The 25,158-nt window shown below is 44.2% G+C and overlaps 1 protein-coding gene across 1 annotated transcript in view; it reads left to right on the top strand.

Moving 5' to 3' along the window:
- Nucleotides 1-25,158, top strand: part of CWC22 (CWC22 spliceosome associated protein homolog) — a 79,963-nt gene that overhangs the window by 12,774 nt on the left and 42,031 nt on the right. The window contains exons 5-12 of the mRNA XM_044304730.1: nucleotides 1,294-1,422; nucleotides 4,307-4,475; nucleotides 5,698-5,751; nucleotides 7,797-7,932; nucleotides 9,496-9,702; nucleotides 10,929-10,991; nucleotides 12,007-12,114; nucleotides 18,321-18,402. Of these exons, the coding sequence (XP_044160665.1) occupies nucleotides 1,294-1,422; nucleotides 4,307-4,475; nucleotides 5,698-5,751; nucleotides 7,797-7,932; nucleotides 9,496-9,702; nucleotides 10,929-10,991; nucleotides 12,007-12,114; nucleotides 18,321-18,402 (948 nt within the window). The remainder of the gene's footprint in view (nucleotides 1-1,293; nucleotides 1,423-4,306; nucleotides 4,476-5,697; nucleotides 5,752-7,796; nucleotides 7,933-9,495; nucleotides 9,703-10,928; nucleotides 10,992-12,006; nucleotides 12,115-18,320; nucleotides 18,403-25,158) is intronic.

Genomic DNA, 25,158 nt, shown 5'->3' with positions numbered 1-25,158 from the left:
CTAAAAAAATCTGTAGTTTTTGCCGAGGGACAGCTGTAGACTTATAGTGACATTCGTGATGGAAAAATTCCAGAAAGATAGATGGTCATGATTTACGTAAAATAAATTTTTGTGTTTAACATTAAATCTGATCCCCGCCGCTGAGTTCCGACTGGCTGCAGTGGTGACATGTCTGTAATGTGTCCCCCGTGCGTCATGCGATCCTGTGACATGACGCATGGGGGGACACATTACAGCTGAGGACAGTCATTGGCTGCAGTGGTCACTTGAGCCGCCTCACACCTGATGTTGACGTGAGGAGACCGGAGAGCCGCAGTGGTGGGGGATCAAAAGAGCCGGAACCCAGCAGCGGGATCAAGTAAGTGTGATTCCCTCCGCAGGACCAGCTACATTGGGGGATGGGGGTCTGCCTGAAAGGTTCCAATCAGCGAGCAACCCTTTTAAAAAACCAAGACAGGAAGTAGAAAACCATCCGCCGTTTTTTTGTTAAATAATATAGTGTAGTTACATATAGGCTGTCAATATACCATGAAACATTTAATGGCGCTGTCCCTTTAATTGTATGTTCTGCTGCTTTCACATGAACATAAACTAGCTGATCCAAGTATTCTGTACGATCTTTGTATTACTCAGCTCACTGAATGCGGGATCCAACACAATATAAAAGAAATAGAAAATGGCTGAGGCTTAAGTTCCTTACTAAAGCTTTAATTGTATGAGAAGTGGGTGGAATGAGAACTTGAGCAGGAGTATAGTATGAAAGGGGACCAGCTGGCGGGGTTTCTAGGAACCAAGTGGGAGTCATTATTAAATGTACAGATTTGCAGCAGAGAGCTGGAAAACAAGACGTGAAAAAACGTCATTCTAAGGTGTTTGTGGGGAAATTACCGTTACTATTAAAGGCTCCGTAAGTGTAAAGTGATGGTAATATAGCGGATAGCCACTATTTTTTTTATATGTCACATGGGTCTAGTAGTGAAATTCCGCTGGACTTAAAATTCAAGTATTACCAGTTTCAGCATATTGATCAGTATCCAATCCATGGGGATCCGACGATTGTGTGAGCTCTGCGACGTCTCCATTGCTTTTATGGCTTCCTGTAGCCATAGCTGATAAATGCGGCCGCTTTAATTCCTAGAACAAGTACAACTATAAACCCTGGGTCTGACATTAGAAACTGATGAGGTTGCAGTTACTCTGAAACATTGTGGTTTATCGCTTACCCTGTTGTGCTCTGTATCATCATTTATCTTCGTAGTACTGCTATACCGTATATATTTTTTTCTTAAACAGTTTAGCTTACCAAAGAATGAGTTGGGAAGCGTTAAAGAAGTCAATTAATGGTCTTGTTAACAAAGTGAACGTGTCTAACATTGGAAATATCATCCAGGAGCTTCTGCAAGAAAACATTATTCGTGGAAGGTACGTGATATTTCTGTTATTTCACTGTTGTGTTTTTATTATGATGAAAACTTGTGTAGTGCATTTAGTACTTTTTTAGGGTCTATTAACATAGGGGCACATTTATTAAGAAAGGCTTTTTAGACGCCGGTCTTAATGAACCCCTAAGCTGGCAGAGGATCCGCCGAAGCTATGAAGAGGTGCTAGCCTCTCCATAACTTTGGCGCATCAAGCGTGAGATCTAAATGTAAGACAGCTGCCGAGCTCTGTATAAGTATGGAGCTTACCTATGGGGTTGGGAATACGCTTGACATATGCATCTGGAGCTTTGCAAATGCAGTGCGTTTTGTAGCCTTGATACCTTTTTAGTACCGTCAGATCATATAAAATGATCTTCAGCAATGCAGCCAGGGAGTTATAAAAATTGTCGGATATAAGCAGCTGATGAAGACATAATCCACTTACCTGTATAAGGTGTGTAACCGCTCTGTCCTGGTATTTACAGTACACATGTGACAATACTGCCACAGTGACACGTGACCACACATGTTCAATCTTGTGGATGTGATGTTGAGGGCCTATGGACAGTGCAGTGACAGGAATGTCCCATGACTGCTAGGACATGACTTCATGTGGGTGACCTCTACCCACGGCAGCATTATTTACACATGGCCGTTGTCCATGGACAGTGCTTACTGGAGGCAGTACAGGCATTATATTAGTATATTGATAAGGGGATTCTTCTTGTATTGGCTGTTTATTAGTACCAGTGAAAGGAACACTGGACATGGCAATTGGCCCAAAAAAATAAAAAATCCCAATAATTCCTCCATCTCATCCTTTTGGTCTCATTACAAATAAAACTGAGAAATACTGTATATAAAGGAATCTTCTCAGGAGATCATCCTTTTAACCCTCCCACACCACCACACTCCCCTCTATGCGCAGTCCTGTGTTTGGCTATAAGACAGCTGTCTGCAGCGTGGGTTCGCTCCTCCTGTCCTGTCTGCTATAGGACATTGCGATTTATATGCCACACCTCATTGACAAACTCCTACCCCCTTGTCGATCCCTAGCTGAAAAAGGAACAGATCAGCGGGAGGTTGACTTGTGTATTATCTGCAGAATTTCTACAAGACTCACAGTGGAGACAGTCATCTGCCATTTACATTTATCATTAAATAGGTTGCGTTTAGAAGTTATCGTCTATCCATCGGATATGGGATAACTAACTGATCGCTGGGGATCCAACCTTTGGAACCCCTACCGGTCCCAATAATGGGGGTCCCATTCCCTCAATCTGATGGAGCGGCCGGTCAAGCATGCGCCTCTTTGCTGCATTGTTTCTGTATTGAAAGGGCTTCTGTCACCCCACTAAAGTCTTTTTTTTTTTTTTTGGGGGGGGGGGGGGGCTAGTTAAATTCCTTATACTGCGATATATGAAAATATAATGCTCTTACTTTCCTTCAGCAGTTTCTTCTAAAAACAAACTTTTATAATATGTAAATGAGGTCTCTACCGCTGCAAAAAAACGCCCCCTCGTCCTGTTGATTGACAGGGCCAGCCGCGATCTCCTCCTCCGGCCGGCCCTGTCAGCATTTCAAAAATCGCGCGCCTGTGTTCATTCGGCGCAGGCGCTCTGAGATAAGGAGGCTCGCCTCCTCAGAACTCCCTCAGTGCGCCTGCGCCGATGACATCACCAAAAGAGAAGACGTCATCAGCGCAGGCGCACTGAGGGAGTTCTGAGGAGGCGAGCCCCCTTCTCTCAGAGTGCCTGCGCCGAATGAACACAGGCGCGCGATTTTTGAAATGCTGACAGGGCCGGCCGGAGCAGTAGATCGCGGCTGGCCCTGTCAATCAACACGACGAGGGGGCGTTTTTTTGCGGCGGCTACCAGCAAGTAGACGCCCTACTTGCTGGTTGAGACCTAATTTACATATTATAAAAGTTTGTTTTTAGAAGAAACTGCTGAAGGAAAGTAATTAAGAGCATTATATATTCATATATCGCAGTATAAGGAATTTAACTAGCCCCCCCCCCCCCCCCCCAAAAAAAAATATGACTTTAGTGGGGTGACAGAAGCCCTTGAAGAACCAGATATAGCTGAGCACTGTACTTTGCTATCACCGGCAGTCTCATGGGTAGTGAATGGAGCGTCAGGGAGCATGCTCGACCTGCCGCTCCAGTAAACATAGAAACATAGAATGTGTCGGCAGATAAGAACCATTTGGCCCATCTAGTCTGCCCAATATACTGAATACTATAAATAGCCCCTGGCCCTATCTTATATGAAGGATGGCCTTATGCCTATCCCATGCATGCTTAAACTCCTTCACTGTATTTGCAGCTACCACTTCTGCAGGAAGGCTATTCCATGCATCCACTACTCTCTCAGTAAAGTAATACTTCCTTATATTACTTTTAAACCTTTGCCCCTCCAGTAGATCCGGGACCCCTGTTGAGATCAATGGTGTTCCCAGCAGTTGGACTCCCAGCAATTAATTAGTTATTCCCTATTCTATGAATGGGGATAACTTTTAAACCTGGCATAACCCATTTAATGCCTAGGTTTTGTTGCTTTATACCCTTGCTTACCGCCTGGAAAATGTGTGGCGCCTGTTGTTCCTGTGTAATGAATCCATTGTAACATTAGATAATGCCTAGGCCCATCCTCTCCCTTCATGTTGCAGGTTATAGTGGTCTGTAAATGGTCTTAAGGCTTCAAACTTGAGCGAATTTGTAGTCTGGGGGTATAAAAAGATCTGCACCATTGCGGTCTAGGACAACATAGAGCTGCATGTTAATTTAATGATTTTTTTTTTTTTGATTTTTTTTTTACACGTTTAGCTGCTTCTAGAGAGGTTTGTGGACTTGTTACCGATGGGTGTTTTATCTTCTTTTGTAGAGGTCAGCTGGCCAGATCGGTTCTCCTGGCTCAGAGCGCTTCTCCTATTTTTACGCATGTCTATGCTGCACTAGTAGCGATCATCAACACCAAGTTCCCTCAGGTTGGAGAACTCATTCTAAAGAGGCTTATCCTAAACTTCCGGAAGGGTTACAGACGAAATGATAAGGTAGGTTATGAAAAGGATGTGTTGCTACTAAATCCTGGAAGTATTAGGCTACTTTTGTTGGCTTGACTTAATGAAAGTGATGCCGAACAAGGTTATGGCTACAATGGTTTCTATTACTTATTTACTGCATATTTATAGGGGGTTTCTGAGATATTTTTACTGATGATCAGTATCTGGTTGCGGTCCGACACCTGTGACCCCCGCCAATCAGCTGTTTGAGAAGGCACTGGTGCTCGCGGTAGTGCCTCAGCCTTCTCTAAGCTCACCAAGCACAGCGCCATCCATTTGATAGCCGCTCTGTTTGGTATAGCAGGTCAGCCCCATTCACTTCATTGAGGATGAGCTGCGTCTTGGTCTTGTGACAAGTGAGCGTGGTGTCACATGTCCTAAGGAAAGCTGTGAGCGCCGGTGCCTTCTCAAACAGCTGATCGGCCGCGGTCCTGTGTGTTGAACCCCTGCCAATCAGATACTGATGATCATTGTTGGTTAGAAGGCCCCGGCAGCTGGCACATGTAAATGGTGCAGCGTTGCTGCTTCCTGGTCAATGGCAACCAAGATGGCTGTCTCTAGCTGCATAGGTGTAGGACATAGCTGAACCGGTAATGCCCAGAACAGCAGTCAGGTAAGAAAATCCTGTGATTGCTGCCTTCTTGGTTGCCGGGACAGGGTGGCAGTGGCTCTGCACTGTTCACATGGACCCACAGCTGGGACCTTCTAACCAGCGATGAGATTAAGAGAAATGCCTCTGTAAGATGCTAGTGTCATATTTTGGTGAGAGTGATGGCATGGGTGTGTTAGCTGTACCTAGGATATATCCAGGCGTGACCTACTGTTTCTTTAGGACGGCAGGGCCGTTAGGGGTCCCAGCAGTCGGCCCCCCACCGATTGGTTAGTTAATCCCTATCCAGTGGCTAGAGAATGGATAACTTGTGGCAACTGAAATATCCCTTTAAACATTACACTGTGCCTATTCAAATCTATGGTTGCATGTGTAATGCAGGGTAGGATCTGTCCTGCAGAGCGTGAGATGCTCTTTGTGGCCAAGATGAGGATCCTGAACAGTGCTCCCCCCCCCCCCTTATTAACTTAAAATTTTCTAACCGTGTAAATGAAAATGGGTTTTCTAAACTAGACAGTCCCTTTAACAAGCTTTATGGATTCTCTATGGAGATCTTTCAGCTGTTGACTGTAAACATATATCCTTTTTTTTTTCTCTCCTCAGAAACTTTGCTTGACTGCTTCAAAGTTTGTTGGTCATCTCATTAATCAGAATGTGGTAAGTTCAGCGTTCTGTTCTCTTTGCCTAATTGTGATAAAGTAGTTACTGACAACAGGAAAAAGCCGCTGTCTGCTTGTCTTCAGGTATTTCTATTGTTGTGGCTTTTTGCTTTATTTGCTTAGTTTACTGTGCCCTTCCTGTTTTTTTTTTGTTTTTTTTTTGTTTGTTTTTTTCAAATATATGCAAACTTTTCATAATTGGTAGATAATTAAGAAATACTTACTTTGGAATTTGATGTGCATTTAAGGGGTTGTGCACTGCCAGCATATTGATGTCCCGTGCTTAGGATTGGTCATCAATATCGGCACCTACGCCGATAAGCTGTTTGAAGGGTTTTCGGCATTTATGTGAGCACTATGTCCTCGGCACTATGTCCTCGGCACAAGTGAAAGGGATGAGCAGTTGTAACTAGCAGTTAAAGGGGTTGTCCGTGTTCAGAGCTGAACCCGGACATGCCTCCATTGTCACCCCGTCAGCCCCCCTGACTTGAGCATTGGAGCAGTTCATGCTCCGATGCTCTCCTTTGCTCTGCGCTAAATCGCTCAAGGCAAAGGCATTTTTTGGAGATCCGGGGCTGCCAGGAAGCCCAGTGACGTCACCAGCACAGATGGGCGGCATTTAGCGCTGCCCATGCCAGTAAAAAGGCTAGGGCAGCGCTAAAGCCCGCCCATCAGAGCCGTTGACTTCACTGAATACACTGCCGGGCAGAAGTTTTTCCGCCCGGCAGTGTGTTATTGAAAACAAAAAAGACCTTGCCCTGCGCAATTTAGCGCAGGGCAAGGGAGCGCATCGGAGCATGAGATGCTCCGATGCTAGCCTTAGAAGGGACTGCCTGGGTGAAAATAAGGGTATGTCCGGGTTCAGCTCTAAACCCAGACAACCCCTTTAAACATTGAAGAGGAGGAGGCACTTGCACGAGTGCCGTGACCCCTTAAAACGGCAATTGGCAGAGGTTCTAGGAGTTGGAACCTCGCCGATCTGATATTGATGACCTCTCCTGAGGATAGGTCATCAATACCACTATGGAGCATAACCGCTTTAACATTTTAGGCATGTTCCCTCTGTTGGCCAATCATTGGGGTGGCAGTGGCTGCAAACGCCCTCCCCCCAAGGACATTGGCTAGCAACAGTGACCTGCATGCAAATGGCACATCACACTTCTGGAGCTTGGCACTGGACACTGAGTACCTATGACAGGTTAGGTTTTGAAGTTTTTTTTCTGACTTTTTGTAGCCTTAGGCATATGTGTAAATGGCTTTGGAAATTAAATTATATCCATTTTGTTTTGATATGTGACGTCCAATCAGGACATCGCATATCAATCATCAGTTAATACACCGATCGGCGATCTACACAGGCCGATACAAAGTGAATGAGAGAGGAACAATTGCTACCACTGTCGTTCCTCCTTTATTCAGTTCTAATGATTATCGGTAGCACTTCCCTGATTTACACAGGAAGATGTGCTGCCGACAATCGATGCAAATTATCTGACAAACAAGCTGTTTATTGGCTGATTGGCGCCACGATTATTCAAGTCTGTCATCTGAAACCAGCGTGTACTCTTGTTCAGGATAATTGGCTCGAAAAAATGTCCAAAATAATAGGTCACCCCGGTAATTCTGATCTCCATACTCGCAGGAATGGATATAGCGTACAGAGATTGAGAGGACTCCTCACTATGCATTGCATATCCTATTCATGTCTGAGTGGGCCAGCTCTATTAACTACAAAGTCAGCCTGCTTATAGAAGGACAATACTTAGAATTCAGTTTCTAATGGCATTGTACTGCCAAAATTTTAATTTATAATATAAAAAAATATTTTCTGAGTATATGGAGTTAAAATGCCCTATATTGATGAGTGTCTGTTTAATTAGCAGTTTGTTTTGGAGCTGTGTTTTCTACAGAGCCCAGTATCCTAATGATAACTGTAGCCTGAACAGCGTTGCGCCTGTGCTTTCTGTGATTATGATGTGTGCCGCTGAGAAGTTGGCCGTTTTGCCTAATGAACACGTTTCTCTGTGCTCCTCTTTGCTGCAGGCCCACGAGGTGCTGGCACTGGAAATGCTGACATTGCTATTGGAAAGACCTACAGATGACAGTGTTGAAGTTGCTATTGGTTTTTTAAAGGATAGTGGTCTTAAGCTAACGCAAGTAACACCAAGAGGTATAAATGGTAAGTGTTCGCTGTGTAGTCTCTTTGCTGTTTGAGGGTACTTTTACTTTCCTCATTAATTTTAATGTTTGGAAAGAGGTGAACTTTAGCCTGAACACGGTGCTAATTTTCATTGCTGAAGATGCCAAGATCACTGAATATCTACTGCGAGAGTCATTGTGTACAGGTTAAAAATAATTTATAGTGAACGCAGCTAAGGTATATGATCTACAGCAAATCCAATATATACAAACACCTCAGCATATTTTAGTAAAGTACAGTAAGTACATTACACTGATAGGAATGGTAAATCTGTGCAGTATGATTGTTCTCACTTGTCCTTGTGATGCTGTTTAGCGTAGTCTTCCACTGATTCAGGTAAGACATTGGTCCTGATTGTGTGATGGTGCCCCCTAACCAGAAGATGCATAGGTGGACAACCGCAAGCTGCCTCTGTCTATTGTAACATACTGTTTTACCGTATTTCTCAATGTTAACACGTACCGAACATTAAAATGTTCTTGGTGATCTTAGGTCCGCACGTAAGCTACTTTTCTCTCAAATTGAACTTTGTGCTGCATATCTCTCCCTAATTTAGGAAGTTTTTATAGTTTCTTGCCATAATAGTGTATCTGCAACCTGGTCACACTCTACAAGCCTGCTAGCTCACTATACAGTTGCTACTACTCTCCTCACCACATTAGTGCACTCCTACACACTGATTCAATCAGTGCAGAGGCTGCTGTGATCACAGGACTTTATAAACTAGCAAGGTCCCTGTACGGTTTAACATACTGCTTATGATTCCCGGTTTGGGTTGGATATACAAGATATTTTAACCGCATTGCGCATTTTCTTAGTTCTGGGGTCCTAAAGAGCTTTAGGGGTTGTCTAACTTCAGCAAATAGCATTTATTATGTAGAGGAAGTTTATATAAGGCACTTACTAATGTATGGTGATTGTCCATATTGCTTCCTTTGCTGGATTCAGTTTTCCATTACATCAGGCACTGCTCAGTTCCATAGTTATGACCACCCTGCAATTCCTCAGTGGTGGTCGTGCTTGCCCACTATAGGAAAAAGCACCAGCCTCTCTGGTGGTCGGGTCAATAGAAGTGGGCGTAGGCCAGTGCTTTTTCCTATAGTGTCCAAGCACGGCCCCTGCTGCTGGATTGCAGGGTGGTCAAAATCATGGAAACGAGCAGTGCATAATGTGATGAAAAATGAATCTAGCCAGCAAAGGAGGCAATATGGACAATCACAATACATTAGTAAGTGCCTTGTATTAATGTCCTCTACATAATAAATGCTATTTGCTGAAGTGAGACAGACCCTTTGCCTTTTCCTAATTTGCTACATATTGAACGGACGGTTGTCATCCAGCCTACCCTGACTCCTTTCTTTTATGGCTTACTGGCCGAGTTTCCTTGTCAGATTGGCAGTTCAGGAGTTAAACCTGTCAGTGCTGTGGTGGTTGACATTAGCTGATAAATGGAGGACATCTCCAAGGATTATATTTCCAGGTATTATTTTTATTTTCCCAACATGTATTTTCTCTGCTAAGTTCTGTTTTCATCCCCCATAGCTATATTTGAACGTCTTCGGAATATCCTTCACGAGTCAGAAATAGACAAACGTGTCCAGTACATGATTGAAGTCATGTTTGCAGTAAGAAAGGACGGCTTTAAAGATCACCCGGTTATCCCAGAAGGGCTGGACCTGGTAGAGGAAGAAGATCAGTTTACACACATGCTTCCACTGGAAGATGATTATAATCCAGAAGATGTCCTTAGTAAGTCTTAACATGACATGGATCGCTCCACTGATCAAAGTCTGTGGCAGCTGGAAATTGACTTCCCTGCAAAACGTGTGTTTAACGCACATCATTCAGCTGTTCAGAGATTTCTCATTTCTGAGCTTCTTTTCTGTTAAAACTGATGCTTTTCTGTGTCTTCTTCCAGGCAATATTCAAAACCTCTGCAATACAAGATCATCAGTCTACTGTCTAAGCCCCTTGCCGTATCTGCTTTGTGTTCCTTTCTTATTCCCATATTCTTCTAAAAAGATGCATGAGTGTGTAGAATTTTTATAATCTTTTTCAGGCTCAGTGAATCACTTTTAGTGCTTTTTTTTGGATGGTTTTTCTGCTTTTTGCAGTGCACCCTGTATATGCCCTTTTATTTTACTTCCATATGCACTGATAATGATAGTTTTCTAAACCCTCCTCATGAGTACAGCTCAGATGGCAAACACAAGACGGTTCAAAATTCTCTTTGACTGTGGTATCATTAGAGGGCTTCTCCAGGATTTAACAGGTGATGATCTACCCCACTTCAGAATAGGAGCAGCGCTGCAGTAACCGGCTGTGTCCACTACAAAGTGGATGGAGCTGTGGCTCATTTTCCCAGACTGGAGCTACTTCCGAACAGCTGATTGGGGGGGGAGGGGGGGGGGGGAATCTTGATGACCTATCCTATGAATAGGTCATTAATTGTTAAATTATGGAGAACCCCCTCAAGAAATGTTATTCCTGTCATATAATGATATGGCATAATGCTAGGATATGCCATAGCATTGTGATCGGTTGAGATCTGACCTCTGGGACCCTGCCGATCCTAAAAAGGAAAATCTCAATACCGGAAAAAATATTTAGTCCGGCCGCATTCCAGACATTGCAAGCTGCTGTTTTGTGTCCAGTCATAAAAAAACGGATCTGTCACTGAAAACAATGTAAGTCAATGGTGACGGATCTGTTTTTCAGGGGCCTAAAAAAAGATAAATTTTATTTTTTCCCGTTTTGATTTCACAGAACCGCATCTTAACAGAACGGATGTATCCTGATGTGTAAAATCTTAACCGCTCCGTTTAATTCCGGTATTGAGATCTTCTGCTGGATCTCAATCCTGGAATTAACAACGCAAATGTGAATGTAGCCTTACGTTTCTAGATTGTATTTGGATTCCCATTTTTTTGTGTCCGCCTTTATCTGATTCTATAATTCTCTTAAATTTGTTCCAGATGTCTTTAAGATGGATCCAGATTTTCTTGAAAATGAAGAGAAGTACAAGACAATTAAAAAAGGTATTAAGTTTTGTACTATAAAATACCTACAAAAATTGATGCATCTTTGCAATTTGTTCAAAGGTAATCGTAGAGCTGTCTGTCTGTCTGACTTCCTGAAGGATGTCCAGGATGCGTCATATATTTTTCATTCCAGCAGTTGAGATTCATACATATTTACAATGGAAATTCATATGGTGTATTTAATAAGGCCCCAAGATGATTTAGCTGTCATTGCTGCAATGTGTGTGTTAACGCTAAAGCAGAAAGCAGCGATGCCATTAAATCTCTAGAGAGAATTTATTAACATTACGAACAGTCGTGGAAGAAAAATACTTGTTTTCTATGAGGTGTGTGGATAAGACATTGGCAGTGGAGGCCGTGAATCTTTGTGCACTATTGTCGCTCTTGGCCTTGGTGCTAGTGTTTACTACGCTATATATTTTTTTGTTTAAAGGGGTTCTCTGGGCTTTTAATATTGATGACCTATCCTCAGGATAGGTCATCAATATCAGATTGGCTGGGGTCCGACACCCGGCACCCCCGCCAATCTGCTGTTTGAAGAGGAGGCGCGCACCGTGCCATCGCTGCCTCCTCTTCACTGTTTACCTTCTCGCTGTCGCCTCTGCAGAGGTGAGCAGGTGTAATTACACCTAACAGTCCCATTCATTTCAATGGGACGGATCGTTCCCATACACTTGTATAGGAGCGATCAGTCCCATTGAAATGAATGGGCCGGCTTAGGTGTAATTACACCTGCTCACCGCTGCAGAGGCGACGGCAAGGAGGTAAACCGTGAAGAGGAGGCAGCGCTGGCACGGCGTGCGCCTCCTCTTCAAACAGCTGATCGGTGGGGGTGCTGGGTGTCGGACTCCCGCCGATCTGATATTGATGACCAATCCTGAGGATAGGTCATCAATATTAAAAGCCCGGAGAGCCCCTTTAATTGGAAAAGCAGTTATGATGGCTTGTTTTCTCATTTTGCATAATTTATAGATTTGTGTGCTGCTATTAATTATTTTCCCTCTCGTTCAAGACATTTTGGACGAAGGTGACAGCGACTCGGGAGAGGACGAGGGCGGAAGTGACGATGACAGTGATGAGGAAGACAATGATGAGAATGCAGAGGAAGCTGGAGAAGAAGGTGTGTGCTTTCATCAAGAGCTTGTCTTTCTATATATTATGATCTTTGTTTAAAGCTGTTTTCACGCTAGCGAGTTTTCCATACGGGATCGATGCGTGACATGAACGTATAGCACCTGCACTGAATCCTGAGCCATTCATTCCAATGGGTCTGTGTACATGAGTGTTTTTATTCACGCATCAGTTCTGTGTTGCGAGAAAAATGCAGCATGTTCTATACTCTGCGTTTTTTACGCAGCCCTGGCTCCATCGAAGTGAATGGGGCTTTAGTGAAAAACGCCTTGCATCCGGAAGCAAGTGCGGGTGCGATGGGTTTTTCACTGATGGTTGCTTAGAGATGTTGTTTGTAAACCTTCAGTTTTGTTTTTTTTTACGCATCAAAACGCATTGCACCCACGTGGAAAAAACGGAACAACTGAACGCAGTCGCAGACAAAACTGATTGAATTTGCTTGCAAAATGGTGCGAGTTTCACTGAACGCACCCTGAACGCATCCGGAGCCAATCTGTCACGCTCGTGTGAAAGAGGCCTTACTGTTTAAAGCTGTCCACTTTTCATGTTGCATAATCCCTGTTTTGAAGATGGGCACAGAGGCCCTGCTGCAGAAGCTCCGCTCTGAACCGCTAGAAAATAGCAGAGCTAAGCCTCATTTACACATCCGTGTTCCACGGACGTGTGCTGTACATGTTCTCCACGGACAGCACACGTCCCCATTCATTTTGGGGTGTGTATTCACACATCAGTGTTTTTTAGCACGGTCTTTGTGTCCGTTTTTTTTAACATGGATGCATGCTCTATTTTGTCAGTTTTCACGGATCCATCACATCCATTATAGTCTATGGGTCTGTGAAAACCACGGATGCCATCCGTGTTTCATCCATGTTTTGCGGATTATTAGGAAGCGATGCTTTGAAATTTATTTTTTAGCTGTTCAGTGTCAGTGACACACGGACAGCAAAAACGAACACATGGACCCAACACGGTTCCATCACGGACATCTTCATGAAGGCATCACTGACCATCATTTGACGGCATGGACACGGACGTGTGAATGAGGCTTTAGATTCTGCGTCTCCGCCATACGTTTAGCATTATATGTTAAACCTATACAAAGAGATTAATTTACCTAATGAAGGACAAAATAATATTCTGGTTGTATGTGTGTTTTTTTTTTTTTAAATGTATAAGAAAACTTGTAAAGCGCTGTATATGTTTTTTCACAGTTAGTCAGTGGGCGAATTAGGTGAACATGTTTATGCCTATGCAGTGGAATAAAGCATCATGCACATAATCGTATCTGTTCTGCGATATGCAAAACACGGATAACGGCCGTGTGTCTTCCTGCACTTTCCTGTTACTACTTATTGTAAAAATGGCTATTATTGTCCACAAAACGGACAATAATAGGACGTTATTTATTTATTTTCCAAGATGGACAGACGGCCGCTCGAATGTGGACAGCACACAGATGACATCTGTGTGTTGCCCGCATTTTTTGCGGCCTCGTAGAAATTAATGGGTCCGCATGTGATACGTCCAGAATGTGAATCAAAAATATGGTCATGTGCATGAGGCCTAAGGCCTAGTTCACACGAACGTTTTTTGATGTTCCGTATACGGAACCATTCATTTCAATGGTTCCGCAAAAAAACGGAATGTGTTCCGTATGCATTCCGTTTCCGTTTTTCCGCTCCGTTGAAAGATAGAGCTTGTCCTATATTTGGCCGTAAATCACGGGTCGTGGCTCCATTCAAGTCAATGGGTCCGCAAAAAAAACTGAACACATACGGAAATGCATCCGTATGTCTTCCGTTTGCGTTCCGTTTTTTCTGAACTATCTATTGAAAATGTTATGGCCAGCCCAATTTTTTCTATGTAATTGCTGTATACTGTAAATGGCATACGGAAAAACGAAAAGGAAACGGGAACTCAAAAACGGAACAACGGATCCGTGATAAACGGACCGCAAAAAACAAAGCCATACGGTCGTGTGAACTAGGCCTAAGGCCAGACACACGCAGGCAAGTTCAATGTGAGAAACTCGCAGCACGTGTCAGTATGAGGTCCCACTCTGACCTTTGTTCCTCTGACAGGAGCGCTCAGCTTTATACTGATTGATAATGATGTGCGACCCTGAGATTCCTGTAATCTTATTTATTACACTGACATCCTTTATGTCGGTGTAATTCTGTAGATTCCTGGACTCTGAGGGTCACACAGAATTATAAATCATTATAATGCTGTGCACTCCTTGTAGAGGAGCAGAGGTCAGAGCGGGACCTCACACTGACACACGCTGCAAGTCAGGTCTTATGTCCAAACTTTACGCCAGAAATCGTCAGTTTATATTGGATGCTCTAATGCGTTGTGCACAGAGCCTTATTGACAAACTGTTTTTGAAGGGATATGCTTTCTCTTTAAGGACACAGAATGATTAACTATTCAGGTCTTTGGAAGTTTTTAGATTATCTGTCAACAGTTCAGTTATTTGCATAGTGATTACGTACAGAATGAAAACCAATGATTCAATTTCCTACTACATAAATTTAAATGTATTAATAGTATTTGTTCCGTATCGTTATAGTGCAGATTTGAAAACAGGGATTAAAGAGCAATTAAATATTAGGGGACTCATTTTCCATAGCTTTAGTGGAGCAGTGAGTAGATGCACATGAATAATCTGCTAGAGATTGATGAGGTGGATGTCTGGCATTCTGGAATGGGTGTTAGAGAAGTGGTATAGGGAATACCCGTGTGATGCAGGCTGGCACGGAGATTATTTGAAGATAAATGAGGACAGGAGCTGAGGTAATACGGAATAAAGATGAGCTCACCGCTCAGATCTGTCTGCCTCAACTTTGTCAACTTTGTTTTTCCACCCACATCTCTGTCTAGCTTCAGCGCGGCTGTTTACTCAGGTTCTGTCTGTCTCGCACATGGCCCAAGATGCCTTTTATTATTGAAGTCCTCAGAAAAAGATGAGCACCTGATACATAGTTGTTAAAGTGTTTAATATTAAAAGAAATCGGCGAAATTGATTGGGTGGCTCTCAATGGCAAAACTGGCAAAAAAGTGTTGCCTGCCTTAGTTTTGATGCTTAAGTAGGCTGACTTGCCTTTTAGGTGACTAGAAAAACTGAAGAGGAGCAAAGGTTTTGACTTGGCCCCGTTCACACGACCGTATTTTTGCTTCGTATCCAATTTTTTTTTTTTTTTTTTTGGAGGACTACTTGTGCTGTCCGCATCCGTATATTCGTTCCGCAGCCATGCAAAAAAAATATAATAATAATTGAACATGCTCTATTCTTGTCCATTTTGTGGCCAGGAATAGGCATCGTTACTAGAGATGAGCGAATTTCATATTTTGAAATTTGTTCACGCTTCGTTTACTGGTAAAAGCAGAATTGCTGTGTATCGCACCTCATCCTCATTCATTTAAACAGAATTGTGCTGTTTTTGGAAAATATTTATTTTCTTGTTGATTCTTTTAATTCAAGAGATATCCAAATGACGTAATGCAGGGCAATATTGCTAGTCTCTATAAGAGGCTCAGGCACAAGTTTTTATTTATTTATATTTTATATATATATATATATATATATATATATATATATATATATATATATATATATATATATATATATAATTTCTAAGTATTGCTCCCCAACCTTTTCGATATGCAGATGTGTAGTTCTTTTACCAAATACTAAGCAACTGTTGCTGACATTCACACAATGTGGTATGTATGATCCAAGTAGAGGTTCATCCACATGCCGGACAGATGGAGCAGCCAGACAATAGCCTCTAACCTCAGAGTGGGCAGTAGTGATAATGCAGGAACTTATATCAACTATTCAGGGCAACAGTCATTTGATATCTGACATTGTAGACCCAGGCGACACTGGAGGATATCTGGTGCCGTCCGGGAGTTGTTTCTGGAGATGTCTTACAGCTGAAATCCTTCCACCTCCATTAGGATTGGTACTCACGTCGGCCCATCTAAGTAGTAAGGCCTATTGCACACGACCGTATGGCTTTTTCAGTGTTTTGCGGTCCGTTTTTCATGGATCCGTTGTTCCGTTTTTTGTTTCCGTTGTGTTTCTGTTTCTGTTCCGTTTTTCCGTTCCGTTTTTCCGTATGGCATATACAGTATACAGTAATTACATAGATAAAATTGGGCTGGGCATAACATTTTCAATAGATGGTTCAGGGAAAAACGGAACGGAAACGGAAGACATACTGATGCATTTCCGTATGTGTTCCGTTTTTTTTGCGGATCCATTGACTTGAATGGAGCCACGGACTGTGATTTGCGGGCAATAATAGGACATGTTCTATGTTAAAACGGAACGGAAAAACGGAAATACGGAAACGGAATGCATACGGAGTACATTCCGTTTTTTTTGCGGAACCATTGAAATGAATGGTTCCGTATACGGACCGTATACGGAACGCAAAAAACGGCCAGTAAACTGGAAAAAAAAACGGCCGTGTGCAATAGGCCTAATACTGAGGTTTACAGAAGTTACTGTAATTTACGACTAAAGGGGCACATTTATTAAGACCGGCGTTTTGGACGCCGCACTTAATAAACTCCTAAGTTGGCCGTGGTTCTGCCTAAGTTTTGAAGAGGCACAGGCCTCTTCATAACTTTGGTGAATCCTCCGCCAGTTTCTAAATGCAAGACCTCTTCCAAACTGTCTTACATTTAGACCTTTTTCTACGCCTTAAACAGGCATAGAAAATGCTAAATGAGATGGGCCTGCCGACCTGTCCCCTTCCCCGCCCACAACTCGCCCACATTTTTTTAGACCTGGCGTGAGTGAGGAGTAGTTGCATATTGCGGCGCAACTAGCTAATATTGGTGTATTTCCGCTTAATAAATGACCCTCAAAGTATTTTGTTTGCCTGCAGTTATAAGATGACTGTGATCCCTGTCTACCTCATTAGCATGTTTGGAATCCACATTGACATTGCAGGATTGTTGATATTATTGAATATGGCCTACTGTACACAGTCACCTGGATGGTGTCTTCTTTAAATCCTTAGGGGGACATTCATCGTTTGCGGATGTTTTTGTGTCGGTTTTATGCCTGTCTTTGCTTTTTGTGTCTGCTCCAAACTGATGAAATAGCGGACCTTCAAATTATATTTAGGGGGTTACCTAGGGTGGAGATGTGACTTTTACAAAAGTCGCACATAGTAAAGGCCGTAATCCAGGTTTAATCTCACTTTTTGTCCCTTGAACATGGGCTACTTTGAAAAGTGGCGAGGCTCACCAGATGTGTCACAAAAAACGCTGCAATCAACATGACTTGTGTTATTTTTAAGCCAAAAAACGGACTTATCTGATTTGATAAATCTCCCCCTTGGGGCTTTATGCACTTTCCCAACATGTCTGTTTTAGTAAATACTTGCTTCCCCCAGTTGTAGAGCTGCTTCTTTTCTCAGGTTCCTCAGTTATTGGAAATGTGAGAACAGGAGTCCTTTTTACACAGTAACCAATCGGCGTTCAAACTGCCTGGTGGATGAACGATTGTACGTATGATCGCTCATCCCCCATATACTTATAGCATAAGGCCTGTTTACTTGAGCAGATGGGTTGCAGGAAACAATTTTTGCAGCAGCATAAAGGATCCGTTTAGCTGACAAACACGTGTTTACTCTGATCTGTGGCGTGTTTGGACTGTCCAATGATCAGCTATGTGAACGTTTCTGATCCTCGGCCCGTGTAGCAAACAGGTTTACACTATGTTTTCAATGCTGCCTGTTACAGATTTTGTAGGACTACACTGAAATTGTTATTTCAGGGAAAATATGAGAGCAGATAAGTCCTTCTTCAGCAAACGACCTTATAACTACTCGATACAGCCATCATGTAGCACCTATAGTGTATATATAGGATCTTACAGAACATCCTTATTCCTTCAGTTGAAATTTTGGCATGCTCCATCACATGTCGTATTGTGGAGGAAAACCTATATGGAAGGAATGCTTCTGGGGAGAATACCTTCATACGGTGCCATACAGATGCCGCATATAGTGGTGCACATAGTGCGCACAGGTCCATAATATGGAGCTGCACATGACACTGTTAATACATTAATTTTTTTATACCATTTTACTTTGTTGCTTTGCATTCTCCAGAAAAAAAAAACTAATGTGATTCCAGTTTATTATGTCTAATGTTGGCTCACTTTATTGTCAGGAGAGAAAATAACCATCCATGACAAGACTGAAATTAACCTGGTTTCGTTCCGGCGAACAATTTATCTTGCGATCCAATCAAGGTAAGACGTCTGAGCGTTTTCATTGACTGATAATGATTTGTAATATATTTTAATGCGTTAAATTCTTTTTGGGTTTGAATGACAACATAACCACCCCGCCCTTCTCCCATTGCGGCTTGTTTTTCTGCCGGCACCACGCTGTCCCTCTTTCAGAAACACATGATGAATAGCTGACAACTAGGAACCCCAGGTGCAGTTTCCCTACAGACACGTTCAACTGCTGACAGATATGAACGCTAGTGTCTGCCAACTCAAACGGTGTAGAAGTGGCAAAATTGACAGTCTGTGTTAGCAGGAGAGTCTACAAGTAGCTCACGCTTATGTATAACATTGAAATTTTCCCATAAGAACTACAGAAGTGACAGTGATATCTGCATCCCCGGAGTCGGCGCCAATCAAGGAGCTCTGCCTGTACCATTCACATTGTACCCAATGTTACTTGCAGTTTATTGCTTGTTTCTAAGAGCAACTTTTCCCCAGGGTTTACAACTATAAACTGTGCCCACCACGATGTGGCATATGTAAACTCCATTCTTAACGTATGGCTGTCCAGTATATCTCCATATATCTTATAAAAGGTAGTGGTGTATCCAAGACTCCCAAATAACCAGTGAAATCAGCACTAACCCAGCTAATTTTGCTTGATTTACATGTATGACACCACCTACGCCATCCACAAGTAGGGCTGCAGCTATCGATTATTTTAGTAATCAAGTATTCTATCAATTAATCCAACGATTAATAGAGTACTCTAATAAAAAAAAACTAATTAAAAGAACGTTTTCCTTTATAAAAATGCATCAGCCCCCTTCCCCGTGCCATTACCTTCCCCCAATGCCATCAATCCTCTGTGCCTTCAGCTCCCCCCAGTGCCATCAGTCCTCTGTGCCTTCAGCTCCCCCCAGTGCCATCAGTCCTTTGTGCCTTCAGCTCTCCCCAGTGCCATCAGTCCTCTGTGCCTTCAGCTCCCCCCAGTGCCATCAGTCCTCTGTGCCTTCGGCTCCCCCCAGTGCCATCAGTCCTCTGTGCCTTCGGCTCCCCCCAGTGCCATCAGTCCTCTGTGCCTTCGGCTCCCCCCAGTGCCATCAGTCCTTTGTGCCTTCGGCTCCCCCCAGTGCCATCAGTCCTCTGTGCCTTCGGCTCCCCCCAGTGCCATCAGTCCTCTGTGCCTTCGGCTCCCCCCAGTGCCATCAGTCCTCTGTGCCTTCGGCTCCCCCCAGTGCCATCAGTCCTCTGTGCCTTCGGCTCCCCCCAGTGCCATCAGTCCTCTGTGCCTTCGGCTCCCCCCAGTGCCATCAGTCCTCTGTGCCTTCGGCTCCCCCCAGTGCCATCAGTCCTCTGTGCCTTCGGCTCCCCCCAGTGCCATCAGTCCTCTGTGCCTTCGGCTCCCCCCAGTGCCATCAGTCCTCTGTGCCTTCGGCTCCCCCCAGTGCCATCAGTCCTCTGTGCCTTCGGCTCCCCCCAGTGCCATCAGTCCTCTGTGCCTTCGGCTCCCCCCAGTGCCATCAGTCCTCTGTGCCTTCGGCTCCCCCCAGTGCCATCAGTCCTCTGTGCCTTCGGCTCCCCCCAGTGCCATCAGTCCTCTGTGCCTTCGGCTCCCCCCAGTGCCATCAGTCCTCTGTGCCTTCGGCTCCCCCCAGTGCCATCAGTCCTCTGTGCCTTCGGCTCCCCCCAGTGCCATCAGTCCTCTGTGCCTTCGGCTCCCCCCAGTGCCATCAGTCCTCTGTGCCTTCGGCTCCCCCCAGTGCCATCAGTCCTCTGTGCCTTCGGCTCCCCCCAGTGCCATCAGTCCTCTGTGCCTTCGGCTCCCCCCAGTGCCATCAGTCCTCTGTGCCTTCACGATGTGTCAGGATCCAGTGCAGCGTAGTGCGGGCCGGCGGGTGACCATGGAGCGTGAGTAATAGCAAGCGCTTCACTCACGCTCCGTCAAATCCACAAGCATTTCTTAAACTTAAACGCAAAAACACAAATGCAATCGCACTCTGCAACCAGCACTCTGCCCTGCCTTTATGCTGGATGTTGAATAAGGCATTGGTGTACATTTTGGCCAAAGCGTAATAAGCCACTCACCACGTCAATGTAGCCTTCATAAGTGGTCCCTAACACTAGTCCCTACCTGTTATGGGCCATGACAGCCACGCAAAGTCCAGGGAGTGCGATTGCATTTGTGTTTTTGCGTTTGTATCTGTATTTCGCCATAGCAATCTGCACCTGCTAGGGGTTGTGCGGGCTGAATCCCCCATATTATTTCTTAAATTTAGATGGCGATCAGCGCTTGTGCAGAATGAAAATAAAATCTGCTGCCCAAAGCAGTAATATCGGCACTGCTTCACTGAATTGCAGCACAAATGCATTGTGAGTTCTCTTGGAAGTTAGTTTTCTAGGGTATGCAGTGCTATTGCAGACATAGCCATGTATAGAAAGGGGTTTATATGTGCTACAGCAGCGATCAGCAACCTCCAGCACTCCAGCTGTTCTCAAACTACAACTCCTAGAATCCTCCATTCACTTCTGTGGGAGTTACAAGAGCAGCCTAGTATGTGTGAATGCTGGGAGTTGTAGTTTCACAGCAGCTGGAGTGCCGAAGGTTGCTGATCCCTGTGCTACAGCATTGTGGGTACAGTTTATTGGTGGCAGGTTTCATTTTAAGCTGTAGGTAATTCATGCACTCCTGTGCAAATGCAGTACAACCACAGAGGTAATATCATGCTACTACCAGTAACCAATTTTGCAAATGTTCAAAGGGAATATGTCACCTCCTTTTGTGCTGCATTCACTGAGAGCAGCATAAAGTATTGGCAGACACCCTGTAATCCGCAAGCTGCCACTTATCTGCTAAAGTACTACGGCTGCTGAGAATATAGAGTTTAATCTGGGAAGCACGCGCTAGAGCACGGTCAAGTGCTGCCGGAGAAGAATCTTCATACTAGGGATCGACCGATATTGATTTTTTAGGGCCGATACCGATAATTTGTGAACTTTCAGGCCGATAGCCGATAATTTATACCGATATTCTGGGAATTTTCATTTTTGAAAAAAAAATAAAAAATTCCCACAAATCTGCTGAAAATTAATGTTTATTGTTAATGTGTATTTTTTTTTTTTTTAATCTTTCTTTTTCATTTATATTTTGGTGTTTTTATAATTTTTTTTGTAACTTATTTTTTTTTAACTAACTTTTAGCCCCCTTAGGGACTAGAACCCTTGTCCTATTCACCCTGATAGAGATCTATCAGGGTGAATAGGAGCTCACACTGTCCCTGCTGCTGTGTGCTCTGTGCACACAGCAGCATGGAGCTTATCATGGCAGCCAGGGCTTCAATAGCGTCCTGGCTGCCATGGTAACCGATCGGAGCCCCAGCATTACACTGCTGGGGCTCCGATCGGAGGAGCAAGGGAGAGGGGATCCTGTGGAGGGGCGCACTGCGACTGGGGTGGGGGGCCCTATGCGCCACCACTGCTTAATACTGGGGGGGGGAGGGGGGGCGCACTGCGCCACCAATGCTTAATCTTGGGGGGAGGGGGGCGCACTGCGCCACCCATGTCTGATACTGGGGGTCTTGGGGGGGCGCACTGCGCCACCAATGAAGCTTAATTTCATATACAGGAGGCGGGAGCTGGCTGCAGGATCACATAGCCGGCTCCCGACCTCCTATGAGCAGTAGCTGCGATCCGCGGCACCTGAGGAGTTAACTACCGCAGATCGCAGCTACAGCTCATAGAGGTCGGGAGCCGGCTATGTGATCCTGCAGCTCCCGCCTCCTGTATATGAATGAATGATAGATTAATCTTCATTGGTGGAGCAGTGGCCATAGCTCCTCCCCTCCTCCTGTCCCCTGTCCTCTCATTGGCGGCAGCAGCAGCACAGGGGGAGGAGACACTGCTCCTTCTCCCCTGTGCTGCTAAGGGGAACACGGAGAGCGCTAACAGCAGCGTGATCTGTGTTCCCATACACTATCGGAATATCGGCAAAATAGATGCCGATACCGATAGTGTTCAAAATCCTGAATATCGGCCGATAATATCGGTAAATCCGATAATCGGTCGATCCCTACTTCATACCCACCTGCTATTGAAAGGAGAGAACTGTGAATCCTTAATGTGTTCATGAAGAAGCTGGACTCTTCTCTGGCAGCGCTGGGCTCTTTTCCAGTGCGTGCTGCTAGGATTAAACACTAGGGTGTATATTTATCAAGACTGGCGCTTTTTGCACTGGTATTCATATCCCCTGTGCTGCTAGAGGACACACCTAATTTATGACAAGGTGCAGACCTCATCATAAGGCGCATAATCAGTAGTTGCATCCTCCTGCTGTTCATGCGTCTAAACAGAAATCTACGACGGCTCAGAGCTGCTGTAGATTTCTGGCTTCATTTACGCCATGTAATGCCCCGTTTTAAGCAAAGTGGTGAAGTCAACGTAAAAGTCTAGCGATGCAACGGTTTTTTTAAAAGTCACAAACAGAGAGTTTGCCACTTTTTAGCACCACTTTTGAGGCACAAGGGAGATGATAAATCTCCCCCCTAGGTTCTCAGAAGCCCGCTTTAGCAGATATGTGACAGACCGCTAAATTCAGCATGACCGTCACTTATTTATGCAGCAATCAGTGAGGGTAACATAAAGAATGATGACCACCCAAGACAGTTCTCAAGTGTGCCTACTGCTTTCTCTGTGGTTCTCAGGATGTCTAGATACCTATGATGTGTATGTAAAACACAGGGCCCTGGTCCTCATAATCAGATTCTTCTGTCAATTTTCTGGAATAGGTTAAAATAATGAAAATGGTTGATCTGATTGTTTAGTTTACTGTAGATGGTGCAACATGTGATGTAAGTTGGCAATAGATATAAGATTCTTCCTAATCAGATGGTATTTCTCATAGTCAGATACGGACATAGATAAATATGATGGGATCTGTTGCATTTTGTGATTGGCCAATATATACTTTCTCTGACATACATATTCGTCTTCTCCTGCCGGCCCTGTGTGCTGGATAAATCTCGCGCCTGCGCTGTCCCCTGTCATTCAAGGATAGCAGGGAGTGGAATGAAGTTGGAGAATGGAGCCTCTAGGAGGAGGAGCAACGCCCCCCCCCCCCCCCCTGCTCCTAGAGGCTAATTTACATATTCCAAAAGTAAGAATTGGAAACAATAGCAGAGTTAGATTCTGCTGACATTAGCACATCGCCAATTTTAGCCAGTTTTAAGAGGGTTAATTTTGGAGACAGAAACACTGTAAACTGAGCATGTGCGGACTTCTCAGTGAGCAGGACAAAGAAATAAGAAAAAGAACAAACAGCAGGTGGCGTTATACAGATACATTTTATTAAATAACTTGGTGGATATGCAATTTTTTTTATTACCTGCAATTACAAAAGTATTTAGATCCAGGCGCTGGTTTGAAAACTGTAGAATATTTTTCGTCGAGCAACCCATTTAAGCTTTTCCCATCAGAAACCTTAATGCCACGGATGGTGGTGAGGGACTACCACTTTTTTGGAGAATGGGAGTTCTCAATACCGCAAAAAGATACTGTATCAAAAATTTGTTGGATCTTTTTGCGGAACGGAAGGATCGCGGACCCTATTCAAGTGAATGGGGTCGCGATCCGCTTGCGGCTGGCCCACGGCTGGTGCCCGTGCCTTGCGGTCGTCAATTTGCATTCCGCAGCACGGGCAGTGTGCAGGAGGCCTAAAGGAGTTTCTAGGATTTTACTATTGATGGCCTGTCCACAGGGTAGGTCATCAATATCCGATATGTGGGGGTCTGACGTCCTGCTCTTTTCGAGTGCCAAAAAGGGGATCTGGGGAACTCCCATGCTCCAAATAAGTGATGGTCCCCAACCACTATCCATGGCATTAAGGTCTCAGATGGGAAAAGCTTAAGTATTTGTGCAGCCTTTCGATGTGGTATGACCAAGCAATAATGCCCTTTACCACAAAGGGTTGTGCCCCCCTGGATTATAGTCATAAAACTGTGTTTTTAATTTTGAAAACAATCAGTTCAACAGTTAAAAGTCTGCCTTGTCTTGCAGAATACTTGTCATGCTCTGAAATGCCCCAATTTTAGCACCCCCTCCTTTTCTGCAGTTGCTCCAAGTGCTGGAAGACTATGGTGGAACTATACAGCTCCGTTGCTTGTGTAGTGGGCAGAGCTAGTTACTGCAAAGCTGCTCCCATTGAAGTGAATCTAAGCAGTGCTGTAGTAACTTCACAATGGACAGAGCTGTATTGTTCCGACAATAGCGTCATCCTAAAACAGCTGATTGTCAGGGGTGCAGGGTGTCAGAACCCCCTCTCTGCTGAGGATAGGCCATCCCTAGTAAAATCCTGGACAATTCCTTTAAAGGAGTTGCGTCACAATATTAAATGGCCACTGTTGTTTCTACAAACTTTGGTTAAATCAGTATCACAATTGAATATAAGAAACTTTGTAATATATTTGATCGGAGGAAAAAAAATGCCCCCCCCTCCCCAACTCTTTTCTAAACTGACATTCTCTGCTAAGTCTGACAGACTGTCAGTTCACTAAAGGATAAACATACATGCTGTCTTTAGAAGTCTATGGTGAGGGGATGGGTCACAGGAGAGAGAGAAGACCAAAAAAAAGCTTTTATATAAAGACACAGACACACATGCTGCCCATACAAAGCTATGAAAAGATGAGTGCTTCTAGAGGGAAGAAGGCATTTTTTTTTCCCTCATACAATATATTACAAAGTTTCTTATATTCACGTGCATGCGTGACCACCACTCCA

The sequence above is a fragment of the Bufo gargarizans genome, chromosome 8 (assembly GCF_014858855.1).
Source record: "Bufo gargarizans isolate SCDJY-AF-19 chromosome 8, ASM1485885v1, whole genome shotgun sequence".
Classification (NCBI taxonomy): Eukaryota; Metazoa; Chordata; class Amphibia; order Anura; family Bufonidae; genus Bufo; species Bufo gargarizans.
This window is presented reverse-complemented; position numbering and strand designations above follow the sequence as displayed.